Source organism: Pseudomassariella vexata (genome assembly GCF_002105095.1).
Source record: "Pseudomassariella vexata strain CBS 129021 chromosome Unknown BCR38scaffold_3, whole genome shotgun sequence".
Classification (NCBI taxonomy): domain Eukaryota; kingdom Fungi; phylum Ascomycota; class Sordariomycetes; order Amphisphaeriales; family Pseudomassariaceae; genus Pseudomassariella; species Pseudomassariella vexata.
In genome coordinates this window covers 1,053,539-1,067,269 of record NW_024467958.1, presented here as the reverse complement: position 1 = coordinate 1,067,269, position 13,731 = coordinate 1,053,539, and the positions used below count along the sequence as shown (strand labels likewise).

At 49.7% G+C, this 13,731-nt stretch overlaps 4 protein-coding genes across 4 annotated transcripts; 2 read left to right on the top strand and 2 right to left on the bottom strand.

Moving 5' to 3' along the window:
- Positions 1 to 7,280: 7,280 nt before the first annotated feature.
- On the bottom strand, positions 7,281 to 7,899 carry BCR38DRAFT_481938 (uncharacterized protein; the record flags this gene model as incomplete). Its single annotated transcript, XM_040863438.1, has 2 exons — positions 7,281 to 7,666; positions 7,848 to 7,899. 2 exons carry the CDS (start codon positions 7,897 to 7,899, stop codon positions 7,281 to 7,283), a joined length of 438 nt encoding a protein of 145 aa, XP_040718739.1.
- A 579-nt stretch (positions 7,900 to 8,478) lies between these two features.
- On the bottom strand, positions 8,479 to 9,564 carry BCR38DRAFT_507308 (uncharacterized protein). The gene has a single exon (XM_040864950.1). The coding sequence runs from the start codon at positions 9,135 to 9,137 to the stop codon at positions 8,529 to 8,531; it is 609 nt and encodes a 202-aa protein (XP_040718738.1). The 5' UTR covers positions 9,138 to 9,564; the 3' UTR covers positions 8,479 to 8,528.
- BCR38DRAFT_481937 (uncharacterized protein) lies at positions 9,256 to 9,564 on the top strand (the record flags this gene model as incomplete). Its single annotated transcript, XM_040863437.1, has 1 exon — positions 9,256 to 9,564. The coding sequence occupies one exon, from the start codon at positions 9,256 to 9,258 to the stop codon at positions 9,562 to 9,564; it is 309 nt and encodes a 102-aa protein (XP_040718737.1).
- A 2,460-nt stretch (positions 9,565 to 12,024) lies between these two features.
- Positions 12,025 to 13,266, top strand: BCR38DRAFT_455430 (uncharacterized protein; the record flags this gene model as incomplete). The annotated part of the gene is made up of 1 exon (XM_040861789.1): positions 12,025 to 13,266. One exon carries the CDS (start codon positions 12,025 to 12,027, stop codon positions 13,264 to 13,266), a length of 1,242 nt encoding a protein of 413 aa, XP_040718736.1.
- Positions 13,267 to 13,731: the final 465 nt, after the last annotated feature.

Here is a 13,731-nt window from a genome sequence, read left to right as displayed (position 1 = left end):
AGGCTGCTAGTCCTATTTTTTCCGTCCTGATCTGGCACAGCGTAGACGCCTCCAGTCGGTTCAGGCCGAAATACTTGCCCCCTTTCGGTATCTGCATCGAAGGGCCCTCCGGTTCCTCAGCGATAGCGCGTCGCTGGCGATCGTGATGCTCTGCTCCGGTGAGCCATCTCTTCCTCCAGTGGTCGAGGAGGGCAGCCGGGACCTCCTTTTCCTCACTCATCCACTCGGAGCCCCGGGCCTCCTTTAGAAAGGCGGGCAATAATTATTATTATTATTATTATTATTATTATTAAATACGCCGTAGGCTCGAAGCCCCCGGTACCTCTGCTAGTACTCCCGTATGTCAAACCGTGCCCTAATGGCTGGACTAAATACATACGCTGCGTCGTCGGTTCGCCCTATTGGCGACTGCGTTGCGTTCACTACCATACTACGTTGGTTCTCAACCTACCAACAAAGTCCCCCCTGAGAAGATCGATGCTATCTGAGCCTTGAAGCTGTCCGACCCGTCCCTAGCAGCCACCTTACAATAGTCCCACTAACTACTGGTTCTCCTGTTGCCGTTGCGAGGTCTCTGCGAGAGTATAGTGGCCGTGGTGCGATAGCGGCCCGTAATCGTTCCCTCGGTCCTTCCAACAGCCCGCAAAAGAGGATTACGTGCTCTGCCGTCTCAGGGGCGTCGCCACAGCGGCATAGCGGCGAGTACACGCCAAAAGCCCCTGTCTTGAATAAGAAGGCTGCTAGTCCTATTTTTTCCGTCCTGATCTGGCACAGCGTAGACGCTTCCAGTCGGTTCAGGCCGAAATACTTGCCCCCTTTCGGTATCTGCATCGAAGGGCCCTCCGGTTCCTCAGCGATGGCGCGTCGCTGGCGATCGTGATGCTCTGCTCCGGTGAGCCATCTCTTCCTCCAGTGGCCGAGGAGGGCAGCCGGGACCTCCTTTTCCTCACTCATCCACTCGGAGCCCCGGGCCTCCTTCTCCATAGTGTACCCTGCCGGTCGGAGTAGCTGCGACGCCTGCTTCCTCTTCGCCGGCCTATCCTGCCGGAGTATATGTGACGCTTTAGCGCTCGCGCTGCGAAGCAGATTTCTCTTCCCGCTAAGCCGTAGCCGTTCTTCAAACTTAGCAGCCCGTGCCTCACTGCCCACCGCTGACACGTAGCCCATGCGCTCTCCAACCGGCGGCAGGTCGTGTCTGGATCGGTGCCGACGCTTAGCAGGTTCGTGTCGTCCGCGAACCCGACTACTAAAAGTAGTGGATGCCGCTCCGCTAGCTCCTCGTACAGCGTTGAAATGTATAATATAAACAGTATCGGGGATAGCGGTGACCCCTGGGGGACGCCAGCTCGTAGGGGGATTGGCTCTGACTCCTTGCCATCGAACCGGAGGCGTACCGTCCTATCCTCCACGAAGCTGCGTACCCACTCCTGAACCCACTCCGGGTAGCCTTTCCGGGCTAATATGGAAATCAGCCGTCTGTAATTGACCGTATCGAATGCCCCCTTGATGTCTAGCTGTAGCAGCGAGGCGATGCCCCCGCGTCTCCACGCCGTATAGACCACGTCCTCAACTATACGTATTGCCAGTTCGGTGGACCTCCCAGCGCGGTTGCCCATTTGGCCGTTTGGTAGTAGGCCGGCCGCCTCAGCTACTTTGGTGATACGCTGGCTCATCGCCGTCTCTATTACCTTCCCTACCCTGCTAAGCAGGGCAATGGGGCGCCAGCCGCCAGGGGTCTGCTTCTGAGCTGTCGTTTTATTAGGCTTAGGGATAACAACCACCCTCGCTGAGCGGAAGCGCTCCGGGTAGTACCCCAGCCTAAAGCTAGCTGTTGCCAGATCCGCTAGGATCTCCCATAGGGGTTCACCGCAGGCCTTTAGCAGCAGCTATTATATAGTAATAGTCAATTCATACTACGAGTTCTATCAACTTTTTATAAGAATATATATAATATATATGATCGCACTGACACTAGCATTATGACTATTTACGAAAATGAAGAAGGAAATCCCAGATAGGGGAGTCCAAGGGGCACAAGGTCCCTAAAGTATCTCGGTTGTGCCTCACTATGACCTCAGGCTACCAATTCCACACAATACGTATTTCTTCGAGTCAAGTTCAAATTGTACTCGATATCTTAATACTATGGTATGTCGGATGCATCCGGAGTCTTATTTGAGCCCTCCGAATAGCCTTGATATTAGTAAACTTCGAATTTGGGCTCATGTTGACCTTCCTCCGCTTCCTAGCCCTACTAGCCTCAAGCTCTGCCTCTATTGTCTTAATCTTTCGCTGTGCGACAGCTAACTAGTAGTCCTTCTCATCAAAGCCCTTTTGAACTTTCCGAAAGAGTAGCCGCTGGGTATTTGGATCATTATCAAGCTTGCTGAATAAGCTGGGTTGATCTTGGAGCTTATCTTTCCTCTTAGGCGTTGACTAGGCTACTGCCGATGTCTCTAACGCCTAGTCCTGACTACTAGAGTGCCCTTTGCGAGTCTAACTAGGCTGTTTGATTGGTGCTGACGTATTCTTAAAGAGCAGGGGGCTCATAAGGGGTCTAGCTATGCTCGAAGGCTAGAGACCAGTATATTTCCATCCACTGATAATGTTCTTGACGGTCAATGCTGCTAGACGTGCCTTTCTATAGTAGAGGAGAAAGTTTCTCTTCCCTACGACAGTAGTAGTATCCTATTAGTCAAGGTAACCAAGCTCCTTCTTAAATGCTGCCTTGAGGGGTCCAAAGACTGACTGATCGAGAGGCTGGAGAACGTGGGATGTGTGTGGCGGTAAGAAAAGCAAGTGTATCTTGTTTATGAAGCAGAGTGTAACGAAACCTCTAATAGTCTAGCTGCGTAAACCACTAAAGAGTATGTAAGGGTTTGTGCTAGTAAGTAAGTCCTGCTGCGGAGTCCTTTAGCAATAATATCGGAGTCTGACGTATGGAGTATCGGGCTCTGGGTAACTGAAGTATTCGAGTAGGGTAACTGGGAATAGAGTCGTCAAGGCAGTTTGCCTCACCAATGGGTTAGATTGATGCTTAGATTGATCACTGAAGTAGAGACTGTCTATCTATGAAATGCCTGGGAGTCGTGTCCCTTATATGCCCATCTCTCCTTCACTGATCGATTGATTGATTGATTGAAATGTAACGTCTCATCACGTGAGACGTGCCGGGCGCAGTGCCGGCATGGTCTATGCTAGTCGAATCTATGTTACAGGGGACTGTCTTCATCTAACATTCCTGTTCAGTGCGATGGGCAGATCTCAGTAAAGAAATTGGTCTCCTCCGCCCATTGACAAAACAAACGAGCTCCCTTGGCCGTGCCTAGGAGGGAATCTATACTATTCTTGGCCATATGCGCTTTTAGATGACCGGGCGTGGCCTTGCGGCCGCGCTTGCAAAAGTAGAAGTGGACTGGTGTCTTTGTCTTTCCACACCCGCAGTTGAGCAGTGCGTCGCGATGCTGGAGTCTCTCGTGGTAGGTCACGAAATCCCCGTGGTGCGACCTCGCTGCGAGTAATCTGCCTAGGTGTTGCCGGGGCAGGCCAAGTTCGGGGGGTCGCGGGTGGATAGCGATCCCTAGATCTCGATACTGTTGAGGGCAGGTAGTGGCCCATCGATCGTTGAAACTCTTCCAAGTGTAGGATCTCGCGATTCTCTTTATATGTGCGAATGAGGCCGGGTGTTGTGTCTTGGGTGGTTGCTCACAGGCCGCTTTGGCCTGGACATCTGCTTCTTCGTTTCCGGGGATGCCTACGTGTCCTGGGCACCACCAGATATACACTTGTCCCGGGGATGTCCAGGGTTTTCGCTCTCTCTGTGACCAGGTTTTGGACAGCTCTTGGAAGGCGGTGAATTTTGCTTGACTGCTTCCGGGACTTGGACAACCTTCACTGATCCCCACTTAGATATGTTAGTTGTCCAACATATCCACCCCTGTAGATCACGTGACCTATCGGTCCTTTCCTTCCTCCGATGTGGGGTCCCGTGATCCTAGCGTCTGTATCCACCTAGCCTGCCGACGGGCCTGTAATGTTGGTTCAGGGCCAACGGTTCGTAACACAGAGGTACATAAACTCTGTCGTTTCGTGGCTACTATACCCATCTAGGATAAGTAACCTAGTCTCTTCAGGGTCCTCTGGTTGAGTTAAATCAATAGTGTTACGAACCGTTGGCTCTAACCTGGCCAAAACCAACCCGACAGGCCCTACAATAGGCCATGACGGAACCCCGCAGGAACAAAGCCCCATAATGACGGAAAGGAACAACTAGGCCCCCGACTAAAGGAAGAGGTCACGTGATAGGGATCACGCTTGGCAGAGTGATCCAACGAGATCAGTGAAGGATAGATGGATATATGTGAAGGTCAACCCTCGCAGACTCACTACAACCAGGTGACTTACAGCTGGAACACCTGCCATGGCAGTGCCAGATGGGAAGCCAATCATAACCCCTGCAGGAGCCCCGCCAAGCGTGGACGACTTAGTCGCGCTCCCTCAAACCTAAGTTTGTGATTTTCTTTCCTTCGCTCCTTAGAGTAGAATCTTCGTCGATAGCACCTAATCGAGGTCTCTACCAATGCGATGCAACCCAGGTCGTGACAATATATAAGGGACAGGACTCCCAGGCATTTCATAGATAGACAGTCTCTACTTCAGTTGTGACGACTGACACATGGACGATAAGCAGGGACATCCTGACATGGCCTGCCCTGATCTGGACGAGCGCGTTCCCCTTATAATAGGAGAACGGCCAGACATACTTGTAACCCTTTCCTTCTCTTTCTTCCCTAGTTTAGTATTCAACAATAGAGATGCACTGATATGCAACCTTGATTCGTACCTATGTGCCTCTGCCTTGTTACATCAGTGATCAATCTAAGCATCAATCTAACCCATTGGTGAGGCAAACTGCCTTGACGACTCTATTCCCAGTTACCCTACTCGAATATTTCAGTTACCCAGAGCCCTATACTCCATACGTCAGACCCCGATATTATTGCTAAAGGACTCCGCAGCAGGACTTACTTACTAGCACAAACCCTTACAGACTCTTTAGTGGTTTACGCAGCTAGACTATTAGAGGTTTCGTTACAAATAGCCGTAGAGTCTGACGTCCACCTATTCTCTGTTGCTGTAAACCTCCAGGCTTCGTATAGAGTCAAGTCTAGAGGAAACCACTGCTGCTGGACAGACTTCCCCTTTTATATCACAAGTGGGGGTAGTACAGTACCAGTCGCAGAGATACACTCTATAAGAGATGTCCAAGCTCGAGATCTGTCACGACCTGGGTTGCATCGCATTGGTATAGACCTCGATTAGGTGCTATCGACCAAGATTCTACTCTAAGGAGCGAAGGAAAGAAGATGACAACTTAGGTTTGAGGGAGCGCGACTAAGTCATCCACGCTTGGCGGGGCTCCTACAAGGGTTATGATTGGCTTCCCATCTCACACTGCCACGGCAGGTGTTCCAGCTGTAAGTCACCTGGTTGTAGTGAGTCTGCGAGGGTTGACCGTCACAAGATCCAGGATGTTTCTTCCGTATAGAACGAGTCTCAGATGATCCTAGAACAAGACTATTTGATCCTCTACCTTCTAGAATACCTGTCTCATCCATATTGTATCGATTAGAGGCCTTAATAGCTTTGATCTCAGGGATAGCGAGGTATTTAAACCATTGCCTGATTATATTAGCTGAGTGTGACGGGCTGTGCCTGATATGGGATCCGGAGCTGCAAGGACCGTGCGTCCGGATCCACCAAAGGAACCATCGAGGGCACACAAAACATAGTCCGTGTTCCCGGGACAACTCGCATATTTTACTTTCCTCCTCAGTTAGATAATATGTGACGGGCTCACTGCGAAACTATACAGCTCAACATGGCCAAATACTGTTAATTATCTAACTGAGGAGGAAAGTAAAATATGCGAGTTGTCCCGGGAACACGGACTATGTTTTGTGTGCCCTCGATGGTTCCTTTGGTGGATCCGGACGCACGGTCCTTGCAGCTCCGGATCCCATATCAGGCACAGCCTGTCACACTGAGGCTCCATTAATACGCTGGGAATCGATAGCTCTGCTTCTCTGGACCTTGACTGAAGGATTCCTCTTGATAAATGCCTGGACCCAGTTCTTTCCAAGTGGTTCGGTGTCTCCGTGGATCTGTAGGATACGCTCGGCGAAGTCTTTGAGCTGTTGATATGTTGGTAGGAGGCCTAGGGCAGCCTGTATTCGAACCCATTCAGCTGTCACGACCTGGGTTGCATCGCATTGGTAGAGACCTCGATTAGGTGCTATCGACGAAGATTCTACTCTCAGGAGCGAAGGAAAGAAGATGACAACTTAGGTTTGAGGGAGCGCGACTAAGTCATCCACGCTTGGCGGGGCTCCTACAAGGGTTATGACCGGCTTCCCATCTGACACTGCCACGGCAGGTGTTCCAGCTGTAAGTCACCTGGTTGTAGTGAGTCTGCGAGGGTTGACCTTCACATCAGCCAGATGGGATTCCTAGGCTGGAGAGAGCCTCTGGTAGTCAGCTAAGGCTATATCTCTTGACTGGGCTCCCTGAATCTGTCGTGAAAGAGTAGACCTTGGGACACCATGCTCATATGCTGCTTTTCGGAGGCTTTGACCGGTAGCTATTGCTTGAAGAGCTCGATAAATATCATCTTCGGTATATTGACTGATATTAGCGTAAAGAAGACGTACGTAAAATTTCGTAACGATTGAATCGATATTGGTAAAGATAAAAGAGGTTGAAGTTGGAGGCTAGCGGTGTTGATGAGGCATTTTTGGGTGTCGCAGATGTGGGGGTGTCCCGGATGTGGGTGTCGGACGTTAATTCTGTGTGTCCACACTTATAATTGAGGTCTTAATCAGCTAATCCTTCTTAGTGCCTATACTCTGAATCGCTCAAAACGTGCAAATGAGCAGCAGAAGGAAAATATTGCCATTCATGAGCCAAATGGCCAAATCTCGGGGGTTAACTCGATTTGGCGCCTCCGTAGTAGACAATTGTATGCCGTAGGATGCTTCATGCTGATTAGAATTTTGGTCTAACACACGTACTAGACTTAATGGCCTTACTTCAGGTAGATAAAGCAGCTTCAAAACATAAAATACATCTTCCCCGTCTATCGGCGTCGAATAGAGTGCTTATGATACTTCTCCCATGATTTCTAAGCATCCCGGAAGTCATATCACTCCAAATCACACACACGTCCACTGCGCTAGCGTCCAATACATCACCATTAGTGCGAAGGCATGGTGAGTCACTTTCTAGGCTGCGTTAAGGCCCGGCTTTGTAGTAGGCTTGACTCTCCTAAAGTCCATCCGCTCAAGGGCACGATGTACTGGCCTTCTTGACAGCTTGCGGTGAGGATCCTTATCCTTCAGTACTGAAATGGCCATCTCCGTCGAGTGCTCACGCGTAGTACTGTTTTTCATGACGATCCCTTCGATCTCGGCCATCGCCGCCTCCGTCGATACCCGCGGCGCGCCAGTACGCGTCGCATCTTCAATGAAATCGAGCTTGATCGGCCCGCTGGGGACGCATCCCCGTTCTTTAGCTTTCTGCAACAACTTGTAGAAGCCGGCCTTCGAACAGCCAGTTAAGGCCTTGGTCTTTTCGATCGGAACGCCTCGCGAGTGCACAGTAAGGGGGCCTTATCCCTCTGAGCAGCATCTCGCTCTTTTCCACCGGCTGGTGCTATGACTGAGGACCAGACGTTGAAGCTGGGAAGCTCCCTGCAACTTCACGAAATCGCCCGTGCCAAGCATAGTGCTTGCAGGGATACGGAAACAGTGCAGTAATTTGTGCCAGGAGAGAACCATTCGCACTCTTACAGGCCCTCTTGGCATTCTCCTTACTTTGGTCCGAGGCTTCGTACCCAGCCATGGTAACGACATCACCAAGGCGTGGAAGCAATTGGGAAGGGTTGCCTTGGCATTTCCCGCAATTTTGGATACTTTCGTAGATCTGAAGGTTAAAGTTCAGAAAAAAAAATAAGCAAACATCGCATGAACTCCATCCGGCAACAATGGCTCGGAAATGTCGTTGGAGATTTTTGCTGGTTGCCAAGTGCTCGTCTGTGATCGTCAAACGCTACGTTGTGCAGCTCAGCCCACAGAACGCTTAGGGAGGACGTCTGGTTGGCGGGTTGTCAGAATGTTACAGGCTGGCGAACCTCCTTCAATATTGATCAAACCGGTCGCATAAGGGGGAGCACGGCGTATGTACAGATCTAGTAGATCGCCCACCAACGGTCTGGCAAACAGCAAAAACAGGGCAGCAACCACCGTCTGAGGCGATTTGGCTAGCTTGGCCGTCTGAGCTCCGTTTCCGAGATCTTCGGTCGTGGCGGGGCCCGAAAACACAGCCCTGGGAGGTTGGCAAGTTGGGACGTCAAATCATCGTGTAGCCGATTGACGAACTTGACAGAGGGTTGTATTGCGCATTTCATTGAAACGACCGACCCATCAAAACACAAAACTTTTTGCAGAGCAGGATCCAGTATTGACGTCTTTTCAGGAGCCTGCGCAGAATGCCCAGAATGCGCCGAACGTGCTTTGTCTCGCCTTCATCCCATCTTTTCCCAAAATGGATACCAGCCCCACGTCCAGAAGTTCGGACCTGCAAGCGCCCGGTAGTTGGTACCCCACAGCAGAGGTGGACTTTGGGGGAATCTGGTTTGAACGGGGTGGACTGGGCCCTGAGCCCCAACGGCCCTGACTGTTGACCCTGCTTTGCGGCCCATTGTGAGACAGCCTGTTGGTTCGGATGTGATGAGGATGTTCAGGAACCGGTATGGAAAAGAAGCTTAAACCATGGAAGAAGGAATGATCGGCGGTTACTTCTACTAGAATCAGCAGCTTGTCCAGATATGCGCCGGAACAGAGTGCTCCTCCCATGGTCCCCCCATCGCCAATGAAGTCGATCAATAGAAGCCACTCGGCGTAGATGATACAATGAGTGAAGGAACTTTTATGATGCTCCATATATCGTTCGAAGCCTACAGGTAGAAGAAGCAGCGTCGTCCTTGGTCTCTCTGCGTCAAGGTCGAGACTTACTATCCATCTTCTCCGTCCAATACACTCCATCTGCTGTATTTCACTTAGTGGCTGTGCCATTTTCATTATTTCTATTCTAATTTCCAAGCTGTCTTTACCCGCCGTCCACTTCAACTATACCAGGAAACAATCACTACCTCGCTTCGACAACTTCGTCATCATTATCATCGTCCGCTCGCTCATCATGCAGTTCTTCACCTACCTCGTCCTGGCCTTCGCTGCCACTGCCGCTGTTATCGACCCCCAGGTCCACGTCAAGGCCAGAGCGATTGGGGATATGGGCGACGTCAACGTCGCCGAGCCCAGGGCTCTGGAACTGGCCCAGGAGATCCGACACCTCAAGATGAAGAGGGATAGCAATATCACTGCCCGCGCCATCGAGCCCAGAGACAGCAACGTCACTGCCCGTTCCGTCGAGGTCCGCCATTCCAACAACACGGCGAAGGCCAAGGCACGGGATGTGAAGTGGTCTCGCATGGCCAAGCTCTTTTAGGGGATTTGCAATTCCCTCGGTCCCTTATGTCTGACACTGCTTGAAGAGTCGTATGTTGTCGCCTTTCGGTCGTATCTACTTCATAAACAATGGTGCTAACTCATACGCAGCTGTATGCAAGAGGACTTCTCAGACTCTTTATGAAAGCATGGTCAACAAAGACTTTGGCAAACGTGGTATCAAGAGGTGCAGCGCACCCTGCAACTGCGGAGCCAAGCATGTTTGACAGTGTCGACCTCTGCGGTGGTTATCTGGCCAGTCCCAGAAACCGTCGGTTTTCTCTGACGGCTCCGTGCACACTGATTGGGACTCCACAGGTAGACACGTGTAGGACCCTGCGACTACAATAGACTTGTAACGTAACGGGTGGTCAACATTAATACCTGGCTTCACGAAAACTCGGTGGCAGGATGGAGTTTTGGCGCAACATTCACGGACATGTGTGTCACGGAGGATTGGAGGTGTACCAACCTGTTGGTGTAGACTTATAATGATACTGCATCATAATTTCATTTCAGTCTCAACATATTCTGCGCTTGATCTACGACTACAAATATATCAAACTCTCGTAACCATGAGGTTGATGGTGAAGAAATACATAATTTCGTGTGGTTGTGCAGCTCCCGTCTTGGCGGCAGTTCGTAATCAATATGTAGCTAAAACATGTTTTGTTGCACGTGGTTGACACAGATAACTGTCACAGCCAAGCATCTGGGCGTTACGTAGAAGCAACTACGAAGGTTGCAATCGATCGCCGAGACTTTGAGGCTATATACTTTATACAGTGGGACTGTGCTTGAAGTATTTGGCTATGTCGCAAGTAATTAACTGTTACTCTGCTTTAAGCGCTGCCGGCGTTCTGAGGAACCTGTCATGAGCGGAACTCGAGTTCAAGGTCTAGTTATAATATTTGTATAACCCTATTCTTTAGATAATCAAATCGTAGACACTTATCCGACTGTTAAGTGCGAAAGCAACAGTAGGTCTGAGACTTAAGACCCGTCGTATAATCCACCCAAAGTGCAAAAAAACCCCCAAACAGTTCACGTTATGCACCTTCAGGCTTTCGTATGCCGTTATGAGTGCGGTATTCTGAATTGTCTAATTTCCGGGTCCAGACAACTTGATCAGCGCCCAAAGCCGCTGTGTAACAAGATCAGAGCAGAAAGTGAAACTAAACCATATATCTCGGCATGGAAAAGTCTACAGATAATATAGATAATCGTTCTATGGAGGATGCAAGAAGATTGTAGCGGGCCGGATAAAGTTTCCCAGTGCCTTTGAATAATGATTCGGAAGTTGGGCAGTATATGTAATATTAGTTGACACCTGTCAAACTTATTGCTGTTAACGGCTCTCGGTTTGGCCTAGATATGACATATTATATACGGACTTAGATTTCTCATATGGTAGAAACTCAATATATAATGTTTCCCTTACTAAAATGAGCTGTAGTACATTGCCTCTTAGTGATATATCCACGTACCTAAGCCTATAGCGTCTTGAAACCCCGAATTAGACGAAGGATTGCGTAGTCTGAACTATGAGTTGGTACGGGCATACGAGTACAAAATGACAGACAAATCTATACATTCAAGGGTAGTAGGAACTAGGTGCCAGCCTTGTGACCTCCGGACATACGCAGTTTCAAATGCGCCACTAGCACAATTGTCGAACCGAACCGAACCCAAAGGGTCTGGCAACGTGTATTGAGAGAAAGATACTGTCTTCTTAGAACCCAATTACTGCGTCCCTCCTGGGATATCAATTGCGTCGTCCTCTTCAGAGCACATGTAAATAGGGACATGTGTGCAACTTGTGGCGCACGTAAACCTGAGATGAGGAATTGGTTGCAGGGAAAGGCCGAGAGATCGTGACCAACCAATCATTTAGTACACAATGATGCAAGAGAGTAAATCGGTGTTCTTAAGTCAGATTTAACTGATTTAATTAACCTCGAGGTCCAGTGTTTATTTTATTCACCAGATTATTTTAGAACATAGTGGCTTGAAAGGATAAAAAGAGCATGTTCAATGAGCATGCAAATTTGACGAGGCAAATACGTCATACCCGGATGGTTTCTAAAGCTAGGAGAGCTTCCCCGCAAAACCCAGGTTTGCCCGATGTTTGCCAGGGTATGATCGCGTTCCTGCAGCAGTGACGACCGTTCGCATCATTGTGCACGTCACTGTTACATTAAATAAAAGGCTCAGGAAAGCCCACGGGTATGGTGAAGATTTCGTGGCTGCTCAAATCGTCTAGTGGTTTAAAAGCACCATATTTCCAAAAACCTGAAAAATCTGCCAATACAACACATTCTTCTCCCACTTAACCTTGCCAATCAACAGAACAACTCCAAGCCCTCCTGCACTGGACGTTGTCATAGTCAGCACACCTGCCACATTCTACAACTACAATCTCACGACCAAACACGTGCCCAACCACACACTCCGTCTCATGATGCTTCCCGCCAGATCTGCAGTGCGCTCTGCGTTGCCTCGCGCCGCAGCTCGATCTGCGAGAGCCCCCAGAACTCAACAAGTCCGTTTTCAGTCATCCACCGTATCCTCGGCATCGAGCAACAATGGACCCAGCTCCAGCTCCCACTTTGCATCGGGTCTTGCTGGCGGAGCTGCTGCGGCTGTAATCCTTTATGCGACCTACACGATGACGCCATCGGGGAAGATGGCAAGCGGAATCAATAAAACTGCGAAGGAGGCAAACAAGAAGTACACCGAAGCTATTCAGAAACTTCAGCAATCTACCCCGGACGCCGACCAGACTGTGGACTACATCAAGAATTTCTGCTATTCCTACGTTTCGTGGATACCTGGAGGACGTCAATATGTTGACCTTGCGTTCAAGGATGTCGAGAAGGTTCGCGAGAAGCACCGCGATGAGGTGGACAAAATTCTGAACGATGCATACCGACAATTCCAAGACGTTTCGAAGTCTGGTCTCAGCCTCGAGACTGCACAGAAGTCTCTCGAAGTGCTATACGATCTATCCAAGAAGATTGGTGCTCTTGCCGGTGATGCGCTCGGCGACATCATTGACAATCACCCTGAACTGAAGGAGAAGTTCGGCGGTAGCATTGAACAATTGAAGCAAATGGGAGATCAGTACGGACCCGAGGCCAAGAAGCAAGTTGACGAAACTTGGCAACAAGTCCGGGATGTCATGTCCGGGGGTCTCAGCGCTTCCAACCTTGACAAGGCGCGAAAGCTTATTGAGGAGAAGGTGGAGCAGGTCAAGAAACTTGGTGATGAGGCATGGACGAAGGCCATGGAGCAAGCGAAGCCCTACCTTGACAAGAACCCAAAGGTCAAGGAGTTGGTTGAGAATAACGCCGATGTGCTGAAACAGGGGAATGTCAAGGAATTGTTCGAGAAGGCCCAAGCAGCGACCAAATCCGGCGACATGGGTGAGCTTGAGAGCTATGTGAATAAGGCCATCGATAAGACTAAGTCAAAAGGCTCTCAACTGAGTGGTGGTCTTGGTCTTGGCCAATATTTCGACATGTTGCCCCAAGGCGGCGAGATCATGCCCAAGCTCCTGCAATTGAAGGAGGCTGCCGAGAAGCATTCGCAAGAAGGTGAGAAGCTGCTCAAGGAGACTATGGAGGAGTTGAGGAAGGTGCTCGATAACAAATCTGAGAAGGCGCAACAGATTGTCGATAACGCGAAGAAAGAAGCGAAATAGACCGTACGGCTACTTCTGCTGATGAGAGAAGATATGTCAGGTTTTGTTGTGGAGTAAGCATTGCCCCGGCGTTACAAAGTAGGATGCTGTATTCCTTGGAGGCCATGAGACTTGCTCGGTTCAGGCGACGCCATTAGAGTCGTGTAATAGACCCTACTCTCACAACAGTTCAAGGTGGATTAGATTAACTGCCAATTGTTCACTCATGCATCTGCTACGTCGCTTACGAAGGTTTGAACAATTACGCAAAAAAAAAATTCATCATGATCGTGAGACACAGCCGCGACCCTAAATTGTCTTATAGTCAACTTCGCGAACAACAGTTCGGCCTGGGATCGCGTTGATGAAGATGACTTTAAGAATCAGCAATGATTCTACACCAGATGATGCATGCTCATAGGTTTGAGGCAAGTTGTGTAACTGGAAGATCCTGTCGGAATTTCAAGGCCACTACATCAAGACTGC